Here is a 12,090-nt window from a genome sequence, read left to right on the forward strand (position 1 = left end):
ATTCAATAAACAGTATCAATATCTGTCAACTCACCCTTCGGTTCTGATACTGGTATTTCTTAAAGACGGTGTTAACTGTATCCAGAAGCTCTTTAATGGCACTGGCTATGTCTCTGTGCGTGACAACAAAAATAGGATTAGTCACACACAATAGGTATTCAGCTTGTGAAGTAGTATGAAAACACTCCAGTCACACCTTTTAGCAAGCACTGATCAACTCTGACTCAAGACGAACACTCAGCTGCCCATTTCATTGCCCCATGGATATGTTTATATTAGTGCTGTCAAAAATGTCGCGTTATTAACGCGTTAACTTGACTCAATTTTAACGGCGATAATTTTTTTTAATCGCGAGATTAACGCTCTGTGACATGATGCCACGCCCCACACAGCCAGAGTCCTCTGCCCTCCCCCGAAGAGCCACGGTGCTCGGCTTAAGTTTCGTTTTCCCATCGGCGGCTCCAGCCCCACTTTGCAGTGGCTGTGACAAGACGTGTTATGCTCTGCAATAAAAAAAAAAAAAAACATTGGTACAACCAGTGTTCGAACTATGCCGATATTTTCGGGGGGGGGGGGGGGGGGGGGGGGTGTCACTTTTTTTTCCCTTGGGGGTGTTTGCGCTTGTCTCAGAGCGCGGATCTCCATCGCGCGCTCACTTCGGATATGCAAATGCTTCCCGTTACACACGATTGCTATGTCAATAAACATCATTTTGCCAATAGAGTGCTTCGAGATCAGCGCGAACCCGGCGGTGGCCATATTGGAAGTCAAACGTCGCTGTGTCAGTGCATTGTTGTTGCTCAGCGAAGCAAAATGCCGAATACGTGTGTCATTGTTGGCTGTAGTAGCCGGGGGTAAAAGGGTGGCAAAAGCTTCCACAGACTCCCTAAAGTCGTGACAAACCCGGGAATTGCAGCACAGGAGAAAAGCGAGCGGAGGAGACGACAGTGGCTGGCTGCCATTAACCGATCAAATTTAGGACTTGACTGTATCCGGATTTGTTCTGATCACTTTGTGACAGGTAGGTTAAATTATCTTGAATTTCATAGTTACTAAAATAAATGTGATACAAACTATTATCTTTTCTATGTACTTTCAGCAATGATTAATGGATATATTTGTCACATTAGGTAGCTTATGTCTACTGCAGTGCATTGTTGCATCAAATGGCATTTAAGATCTAGACCTAGTAATGTTTATGTACACATGCTGTTAGTACAAGTTACATACCAGGCCTACATTTTATTCACTGACTAAAATAATTGATAATTATGCAGCAACAAGCTGGGGTCAGCTTTCCATTCCTTCTCACTAAGTGTACGGATCTACATTCCCAATGAAACGTACCTTCTCAGCATAACGCTCCCGTGCCTGCTTATCCAAACTTTCACAGTAGTGCTCCATCACTTCAGATGTCTAAATTCTTAAAAAAATCAAAGCTTCTAAGCCCTCTAACGCGGAAACGAATCGGTGAATGTTTACTCTATGATGTGTACTCTATGCGCACTCTGGAGCGAGTGACTTCCAAGATGGCCGTGCCGACTGCATGGTTACTATTTTTAGCATCATCTCGGAGCACTGTACATTTTAGAGACCCCCCAACATTTCCCAAATCATGTTTTCAAGGGATCTCATGTCTGTTTCAGGGGATCTCGGATCCCCCGAGTACCCCCGTAGTTCGAACGGTGAGCAAGCCCATTCACTTATGCTGATAAGAGAATTACAATGGTTTTTCATGTGACAAAAATGTGCAATTAAATTGCGATTAATCGCGAGTTAACTATGACAGTCGCGACATTAATCGCGATTAAATATTTTAAATCGCTTGACAGCACTAGTTTACATTTTACTGACAATGTGTCAAATGGTTTTGTTTTATGATCAAATTGTATTCAATCCTTGATATGTAGCCTGCAAGTTTAAATTATGATGCCATCCCTGTTAGACAAGTAGTACCTATAACAGTGTTACTGCCTTTACAGTACGTGTGTGTGTGTGTGTGTGTGTGTGTGTGTGTGTGTGTGTGTGTGTGTGTGTGTGTGCACGCGTTACTCTTGCAGTTATGGTTGTCTCCCTGCCCGGTGATAAATTCACTTTCTTATCAGTCTGTTGCTAACATTACAAATCCTACAGCCATCCCAGAAGGAAGTACCTAAATCATAATGGCAGTGTCTGTGTAAACAAAAACCTCTTAAATGACAATACTTCATTCTGAAACATTGCTATGTTATGGTGTTTTGGTAAGTCTGAACTTGAGACACATTTTTCAACAAAGCAATGTGTTTATTTTTCATAATCAGAATAGAGGTGGGGAGTGGCTTAGATCATGATCTAAGGGTCGTAATTAGGATTTTGTGCATACCATTATTTTGCAGGGCTCGAAATTCGCGGTGGTCCGGTCGCCCGAGGCGACTTAATTTGTCATTTGGCGGGTAATTCCTGTCACTAGGCAGCCCGGCTGGCTAGTTGAAAATAAAAAAATATATATGAAGCGAAGATTCAGACTAGGGCTGTGCGATATATCGAATATACTCGATATGTCTCCGAAAATTCTGTGTGAGATACATATAATTATCGTAACTATCGAGTATTTTATGGTCATCTGCCGACTTGTGTTTGTTTCGTGTTTGTTGCGTTTGTTTAAAACCTTTTCCCGTGGTTTTCTCCCTGTCCCTCAGGCAGTAACGCGAGAGGCTGCCTAAGGGTTTAAAAAAAAAAAAAAAAAAAAAAAAACGTCATGCACTCGCCAACCAATCCCGGGCGACATCTAGGTGCTGAAAGGAACTTGCGGGCAGTGTTGCCAGATTGGGCGGTTTTAAGTGCATTTTGGCGGATTTTGAACATATTTTGGGCTGGAAAACGTCAGCAGTATCTGGCAACAGTGCTTGTGGGAAGATTTCCTAGTTTCGGTTTCTAGTCAGTGCTGACTCAGTTCATGCAATCGCTGGTGTTGCATAGGCTACCGTGTAAGCTCTGTCAATTTCAGCGACAAATTAAAAATGGAAGCGGACGCATTGGTTCCTAAAAGAACTAGTCAGGGGTCAGTCATCTGGCATTTTTTTTGGATATCGCGAGGAAGACGTGGAACAGCAAATGCCAGTTTGTAAAAAGTGTGTAAAAAAAAAAAAACCATATCAAAATACTTGGGTCTTGAAATAAATGCACATTAGTCATGAACAATGGTAACTACTCTCTTTTGTGTTATTTTTGACAGAAGTAAAATTCATACATGAACAAATTTTGGCGAGTTGATTTTCTGTTTGGCGAGTTACTTTGGAAGGTAACTAGTCCGGCTGGCTGGTGAAAAAAAAATATGAATTTCGAGCCCCGTTTTGGTATAGAATATTTTTTCTTTGAAACATCCAGAGATGGTTTCTTTTAACAGCTAATTTGAAATTAGTTTTAATCTTCAGGGAGGATTGAAGTTATACAGTGCCAGAATTTCAGCCATACCACTCATTACTGCTATGATGCAACCTAAAAATACTGAAAACTTAATAAAACTGACAGACTATCCCTTTCCAAATAGAAATGGGGCCTGAAAATTCAACACACACACTTCTACTGTATGAGGAACAAAAGTTCTGACAGATTTATTAACTATTTCAACAAATCACAAAAGGTGCGACTCGATTTTGGAAAATAAGTCTGTAAAGACAGAGCCATCACATTGTGCTTGTGTGTGCGCGCGTACGTACTTGATAGTCTGCAGGAAGCGCACTCTGTCGTTAATCTCATCTGGGATTTTGCTGAGGATCTGTTTCAGTGCTCGAGCTCTCTCATTCAGCTCCTGAAACTCTCGCTCTGGCCTGTCAATCATGTACTCTGAGGACACAAAACAGACCCAGACATCACTTTAATAACCCTTGACATATCATCATAACTTTGCACGAAACTCAAAAACTACTTCTGACAGCCCTTTTTAGAGGCAGTGAAAAATAAGACTGCTCTGTAGTAGAAAAGCACAATTCAGTCTCGCTAGTGAACAAATCTCTCTACTTTTCACCTTGTTTCTTCACAGACTTGTGGGTGTCAGACATCCATCATGAGTTCTGATTAAAACCAGTAGTTATGTAGTGTACGGACAGCTACAGGGACTGGAAATAAACCAGTGCTACCTTTTCCCCATGCATGAATTTTATTTTTTACTTCCTGTATTCGTATCCTGTCTCTCTTCCATGGCAAAAACTCCAGCTTGGTGTAGTTGGCACATTGAGTTTGTGTTTGTGTGTGTGGTGAATTAAATAATTATGACCTTGAATAAGGATGCAAAATTAGTGGATCTGAGTAAACAACCCTGCTAGTTCCTAGCAGGTTTTTGCTTTTGTTCTGAATTTTTTTTTTTTTGGCAACCAGCATCAGCTATTCACTGAGCCACTAAGTCTGTTCCAATAACACATCAAAGCAGGAGCACACATAATTGGATAATTCTGGGTGCACCTCATACAGAAAGAAGGGGGGCAAAAAAAAAAAAAAGACACAAATGCTGTTTAATTCATAAAGCTGTTATTTTCTTGTTTGAAATGACATTTTTTTGTAGGTGGCATAAACTGTCAAATTGTTCTATTCTCATGTCAGGTTTTCTCCCCATTACACTGATGCTTAAAATTCAGACGATTTGCCGTTTCATAGCAAGACTGAAACGTTAAGCACCTTTGCTGCGCACACTTCTTATCGCTGTGCATTTTTTAAAAATTACACTTGCCTGAGGTTTTGCAGTGATGGAAATAATTTAAAACTTGTGAAAAAAGAAACAGGGTGATGAAAAAGCTGAACGAGCTGACATGCTCCTCGTTATGGTAATGTTGACCCCAAGCCTCGCTCGCTACGTGCACATAACTTTGGCTCAGATGTAAATGTACATATGACTGAAGACTGCCTGGTTTAAAATGCATATAAAAACACAGCTCGTCAGGATTCTGCAATCAAAATAAATTGATTTGGATTGCCGAAATTCTTTGCATGTAAAGATATCCTGAAGACGACGATGAAATGGGCCTGTTAAGATTCTCAGATAGGCTGCAGATTCTTTATATTGAAAGCAGTTTATTCTGTGCTTACGGTAAATCTAATAAGAAGGGGATTAGAGTAAGGACTACGGCTGGACCCTTGGATGGCTAGGTGAGAAAACACAAGCCAAAGAAAATGAGTCTCCAATATTGTTGGATTACCAGCACTGTGCAGAATGTATACAGAGTGGAGAGCAATCCTGTGTGTGTGTGTGTGTGTGTGTGTGTGTGTGTGTGTCCCTTCTTCAAAAGCACATAGGAGAGTCAGGTCACCCTCAAGAGCTTCCACTATTGTTATGGCTGCTTTATTATTTTCCATGCCCTATATAAGCGTGTTTATTCAGTACCAAACTGTAGCTCCCTGTAGCTTTGTGAATGTGGCAATTGGTCCAATTTAAAAAAAAAAAAAAACAAATACACAACAGCTCGAGAAAGAGAGCTCTTTTGGGGAGAAAGCATTTCAGGACAATCAGTTCAGTCTGAATTTGGCAGAGAATACAGTACCACAAAGTTTAAAATAATAATAATAATAATACCCCCCCCCCCCCCCACACACACACACACACACACAACAGTTTTAGCAATGGAGGGTAAACAATCCATGCTAAAACACACACAAAATATAGAAAAAGTATTACCAAAATGGGATTAAGGTATGAAAATTGGTCTGACTTAAGGATGGAGGGAATTTTCACATCCAAACACAAAGTGTGCCTGTGAATTCATTACTGGTATGAATCTGAAGATGTGACAAAAATATGTCGCAGAGAGCAGGAAATTAAATTCTGATGAGGGGGGGGGGAATATTACCATAAAAAACATGGCATTTATATATATATATATATATATATATATATATATATATATATATATATATAAATGCCATTTGTAGGGTAAGAGCGCCACCTAAAGGAGATGCACCAGACTTGAAGCGGTCAGAGACACACGCAAATACACTCACACACCTTTGACGTCGTCCGCAGCCATGCGTAATAAAGACTCGGAGAAGTTGAGCTCAACATTCTTCTTCTCCAAGATCTTCATGATGATCTCCTGCGTGAGACCTGGGTTCTCCTTTTCCGCCTGTGTGCAGTTTAATATTTTATTTGGGGAAGCACAGATGACAGAGAAGGTTTGGCCTCATTATAATAAAGAATGCTAGCACTTTTTAAGCACTGAAGAAAAGAAAAACATGTAAATCTACAGTAGAGCATCACAAGTGTATCCAGGTGTACTTTTCTTACCTTTATGAAAGCAGCCCTTAGAGTTTGTGCTGCAGACAGATTCACTCTTTCCAACTGCAATAGCAAAAAAAAAAAAAAAAAGGAGTAAACATGTTCCTGGGTTAGACAGTGCAGAGTGAAAGATATGTTTACATGCTGCCTAATAATCTGAGAGGTTCATCTGAATTTAAAAAAAAAAAGGAGCAATGTACCCTGCTCGTTACAAATTTGCAACTGGAATGAATTCATTTGAACTGCCGGAAACCTTTTAATTCATACATAGCCATCGAGCCTTTGGAAATTTGCAGAATAATTAGAGAAAAATCCTGTTCCTGCCAAAGTGTCTAAAGATATACACTCGTTTTAATTTATCTAGTAACAGTCAGTTCCAGCTTTCGGACTTATTAATATTGATATTTCTGCACTCTTCTGAGGGAGTACATCAGTGCTCATCCTTCCTGTATACTTTCCACCTTGACAAGTATAATCAGTTATGAGTGGAAAAGATTAGCGTCAAGTGACCTTGACTTACTAGGGTTGAAGGATGGAAGGCAAGATTAAGAGAAAAATGAAGTGAAGAGGCAGCAAATGAGGTGGAAGGATGATCTGCAGGGCTGTATGAAAGGAGTGTGGCTTGTAATGAGCTGTATAAATTATGAGCCAGTGTCATTATGTATGCACATAAATGAGTATGTATGTAAATGACTGACTTGGTATGCAAGCATGACCAAAGGACATCTGACAATCACACCCGTACATGCTTGTTGAACATCTCATTCCAAAAACCATGGGCTGCTATAATAACCTCCACTCTTCTGGGAAGGATTTCCACTAGATTTTGGAGCGCGACTGTAGGGATTTGCACATTCAGCCACAAAAGGATTAGTGAGGACAAGTACTGATATCGGGCAAGAAGGCCTGGGGCACTGTCAGCATTTCAATTCAGTCCCAAGATGTTCAGTGGGGCTGAGGTCAGGGCTCTGTGGAGACCACGCAAGTTCTTCAAAACCAACTTTGGTGTCTTAATGGACCTTGTTTTGTGTACAGTCATGCTGGAACAGGTTTAGGCCTCTTATTGCCAGTGAACAGGGAGCATGTAAACACACTCAGTGGACACTTTATTCAACTACTGTGAACATACACTCACGGACCTTTTTTTTTTTTTTTTTAGGTTCACCTACATACAAGTCACTTTGTAGGTATACAATTACATTGATGGACAGGAACCACCGCAGGACCAATTCTGAGTATTACCTGGATGATGGACCACGGAGGGATCATGTTAGTGGACGTTGCTGTAGTACGAGTGTTTTTTTTTTTTTTTAAAAAACACCTTACACTACTATGCCCACTTGCACATCATGTGGCCAGCCTTTCTCTGCTCTCTGTTAGTGACCAAAGGCAAGTGGCAGCTGCACTAATTTGCATAAGATTCGGCTTTTGCCGTCACACTGCGATTCAAGCTGCAGCGAGACTCGTCGTTTTAGTGTCACTGCTGTACCTGGAATAATCCTCCAACTAGAAATACACTACCGTTCAAAAGTTTGGGGTCACCCAGACAATTTTGTGTTTTCCATGAAAAGTCACACTTATTTACCACCATAAGTTGTAAAATGAATAGAAAATATAGTCAAGACATTTTTTTTCTGGCCATTTTGAGCATTTAATCGACCCCACAAATGTGATGCTCCAGAAACTCAATCTGCTCAAAGGAAGGTCAGTTTTATAGCTTCTCTAAAGAGCTAAACTGTTTTCAGCTGTGCTAACATGATTGTACAAGGGTTTTCTAATCATCCATTAGCCTTCTGAGGCAATGAGCAAACACATTGTACCATTAGAACACTGGAGTGAGAGTTGCTGGAAATGGGCCTCTATACACCTATGGAGATATTGCACCAAAAACCAGACATTTGCAGCTAGAATAGTCATTTACCACATTAGCAATGTCATCTTATCTCTATCTCTAGCCGCTTTATCCTGTTCTACAGGGTCGCAGGCAAGCTGGAGCCTATCCCAGCTGACTACGGGCGAAAGGCGGGGTACACCCTGGACAAGTCGCCAGGTCATCACAGGGCTGACACATAGACACAGACAACCATTCACACTCACATTCACACCTACGGTCAATTTAGAGTCACCAGTTAACCTAACCTGTAAGGTATTAGGCAGAGACCCGTCCACCCGTAAATTTGACGGGCGATTGCCGATTTCAACGGGCAAGTATACACACAGACGGATACTGAAACGGACGATAATGCCGAAAATTTTCGCACATGAATACTCCCACATGTCATCCGATAAATCCAGTTATGTTCCGCCCACACACGGACTGGCCATCGGGAGTAGCGGGAGTTTTCCCGGTGGGCTGGTGGTTCAGCGTGGGCCGGCGGAGAAAAAAAAAAAAAAAAAAAACAGTTGCGCGCTGGCCTTTAATATGATAAGCAATGTTAACAGTTTCTTTAACAAACTGTTAACATTGCTTATTACAGTTGCGCGCTGGCCTTTAATATGATAAGCAATGTTAACAGTTTGTTAAAGAAACTGTTAACATTGCTTATCATATTAAAGGCCAGCGCGCAACTGTTTTTTTTTTTTTCTCCGCTGGCCCACACTGAACCACCGGCCCACTGGGAAAACTCCCGCTACTCCCGATGGCCAGTCCGTGTGTGGTTCCGCCATCATTTACAAATCGTAAGAAACACAGTTTAATACGAAAAATACTGAAAACTTGAAATGAAAAATCAGAATATTTCATCGTTTCCGCCATTTTGGCCCGCACTGAATCTTGTAACATGCGGACTGAATAAATCGTGAATTCTGATTGGTCGAAAATTGCCAAACACCCTGCGTTGTAGTTTCCTCTTTCTTGGCGGGAGAACCGCATTTTTTTTTGCTGACTCACTCTTCTGGATCAAGATGAATCCCAACAAACGCCCCAAATTGAATGTGACAAAAACTGATTCGTTTTTCCACAAAAAGACAGAAAAGGTATGTGTGATACATTGATTAACAAGGGGGGTTCATTGGGGTATGGTAAAATAGAATACTGTTGGGTTTTTTTTTTTTATTAAATACTGTAACTAGATCAAAAGATTATATACAATTCATTGTTGTTTATTTTCTTTTCACTTTTGTTACCAAATCAAACACCATACATACATCTGATACATTCAGGAGTGAAACTGAAAAAAATACAAAGTAAAAATATGCAATATTTCTGATCAAAAATTACACGCCATTTCACCCTGAAAATGTCCTAGAATGCAGGAAATGAAGTCTAAATTTCAAAAATTTTCTGGGGGGGCATGCCCCCAGACCCCCCTAGAGGGACTTCGCGCCTGCGGCGCTCGTCTTCGCACCTGCGGCGCTTATCAGGATTATATAAAATATTATTTTTGACTGGTAAATTTCTTTTTCTGCCTAATACCCTACTAACCTGCATGTCTTTGGACTGTGGGGGAAACCGGAGCACCCGGAGGAAACCCACACGGACATGGGGAGAACATGCAAACTCCGCACAGAAAGGCCCTCGCCAGCCACGGGGCTCGAACCCGGACCTTCTTGCTGTGAGGCGACAGCGCTAACTACTACACCACCGTGCCGCCCCATTAGCAATGTATAGAGTGGATTTCTGATTAGTTTAAAGTGATCTTCATTGAAAAGAACAGTGCTTTTCTTTCAAAAATAAGGACATTTCAAAGTGACCCCAAACTTCTGAACGGTAGTGCATGTCTAATATACCGTCCCTAACTGTAACCCAGACCAACAAGGCAGGTGTGTCAAATGAAGTGCTGACTGAGTGCAAGGAAGCAAATAAACAAAGTTAATATGCATCTATCTATCTCCCTTTATACCTCATTGAACACGGGGTACATCACAGCATAGAGCGACATGGAGACCATTGGGGCCGTTTCTGCTTCGTTCTTAATCTCTTCCATTGTCATCGTTGTCGTGGCAATGTGAGAATGGGTGAGGATTCATTCACTCCTAAGCGTGCTCAGTTCAAGCCAAAGCCACGTCTGCAACTGAAAAACAGGGAAAAAACCCAGCCATTATTAGTGCTTTCTGCCGAAAATTACTGTTATTTAGAGATCCATAAAAAGGAGAGAGAATAAAAGGTGTATTTAAAATGCTGTGATCATGCATTATTTTCTCCTGCAATTAAAGATTTCTCTTGTCGTTGGCGGCACACACATTTACGTGTCTGACACTACAGATAAATAATGCAAAAAATAATAATACCACAGCAAAACCTTGTCATCTCACTAAAATGTCAGCTCATTAAAACTGGACAGACTGGAGAAAGGGACAGGTGACATTTTTCCAATCTGCAGCTGTCCAGTTTCAGTGACAGCCCTCTTTTAGCCTCATATTCCGGTTTTTGTCTGACAGGAGTGGAACCTGATGCGGTCTTCCCTTGTTGTAGCCCATTCATGCCAAGGTCTAGCACAGTGTGCTTTCAGAGATGCTTTTCTGCTTACCACATTGTAAAGAGTGGTCATTTCTGTTACTGTAGCCTTCCTGTCAGCTCAACAAGGCATTTCTACCTGCAGAATTGTCGCTCACTCAATGTTTTTTGTGCACTTTCCTATGCAAATTCTAGAAACGCATTATTGCCTGGTTAGTTAACTACATGAATAAGAAGGTGTACACACATTCTTAATAAAGTGGTCAGGGAGTGTATATTTCGATATGATGTTTACTGAAACAATAAAATATATAGAAATGAATGCTTCATGCTTCAATGCCGGGTCTAAAATAAAGACATTTGCCAAGACATGACGTATAATAAGGATAATCTACAAAATTGAGATATTAGTATTACTATCATCAGTTTCCTGATTTATTACACCAAGCTAGATTTTTCTGAGGCCATCATGGGTATTGTAAATACTTATATAATAAGGTAACAAGCTGCTGTTTGGACACTAAAATGTACATTTTGTTGTCAGTTTTATCATTTTCCCCCTTTCATAACACTGAGTAAAATTACTGAAGTTTTCAATATGACAAAACTAATCAGCAGATTGTCATAACATCTACACAATCTAATAGTTTCGCCACATTGGCCACAACTTAATATCAGCATTCTTTTTTTTTTTTTTTAAATCGAACGTTAAAAGACCCAGCACCATTTTCATAGAAACCAATTCAGCTGCCTGCCGTCCAAAACGATCACGCTAATGTTTGAGCATGGACGAGACTCCAAAAATTAAAAACGGAGACATTATTACACTGTTAAATTATATCTGCTCGTCTGCAAGGAGCCATTTCATTAAGCGCCGGGCTGTATCACGCAGTCAAAAAAAAACTTTATTACATTGTTTAAATTAAGTGGCCTGTTGCAAACCATTAAATCTCATTTTATGTCCTGTCAGGATTTCATAATTCACATTTATTATAAATTAGGAGTGAGGACTCAGTTGGCATGAAGCCCTGATGCCATAAACACACAAAAGGCTTTGGAATGAAGCATCTCGGGGAACGGCAGAGTATCTGCAAGACAACCTTTTTTATTTGCATACTTCATTAGACTACAAAATAATGACAGAAATGAACATAAGTATCCCAGGAGCACGGAGCAAACCTGTTGGAGACATTTAGACTAATTTATTATTGATGTTGCTGTCAGTCTAATCAGCCATGCCAGTTAATTATCATTAGGTGTTTGTTTCATTTACTATCGTGTAGGTCTGTGGTTTCGCCTGTGTCCTATAAATGCAAGTTATTTATTTTACAACCCCGATTCCAAAAAAGTTGGGACAAAGTACAAATTGTAAATAAAAACGGAATGCAATGATGTGGAAGTTTCAAAATTCCATATTTTATTCAGAATAGAACATAGATGACATATCAAA

The 12,090-nt window shown here is 40.4% G+C and overlaps 1 protein-coding gene across 2 annotated transcripts in view; it reads right to left on the bottom strand.

Moving 5' to 3' along the window:
* The window catches only part of LOC132888089 (programmed cell death protein 10-like), a 39,798-nt gene that overhangs the window by 13,477 nt on the left and 14,231 nt on the right, over window positions 1-12,090 (bottom strand). For both annotated transcript variants that reach the window (XM_060924058.1, XM_060924059.1), the window contains exons 2-6: window positions 10,087-10,257; window positions 6,254-6,307; window positions 5,975-6,092; window positions 3,699-3,825; window positions 35-113 (exon numbers count right to left, since the gene is read on the bottom strand). In XM_060924058.1, the coding sequence (XP_060780041.1) occupies window positions 35-113; window positions 3,699-3,825; window positions 5,975-6,092; window positions 6,254-6,307; window positions 10,087-10,176 (468 nt within the window). In that variant the 5' untranslated portion in view covers window positions 10,177-10,257. The remainder of the gene's footprint in view (window positions 1-34; window positions 114-3,698; window positions 3,826-5,974; window positions 6,093-6,253; window positions 6,308-10,086; window positions 10,258-12,090) is intronic.

Source organism: Neoarius graeffei, chromosome 6 (assembly GCF_027579695.1).
Source record: "Neoarius graeffei isolate fNeoGra1 chromosome 6, fNeoGra1.pri, whole genome shotgun sequence".
Taxonomy (NCBI): Eukaryota; Metazoa; Chordata; class Actinopteri; order Siluriformes; family Ariidae; genus Neoarius; species Neoarius graeffei.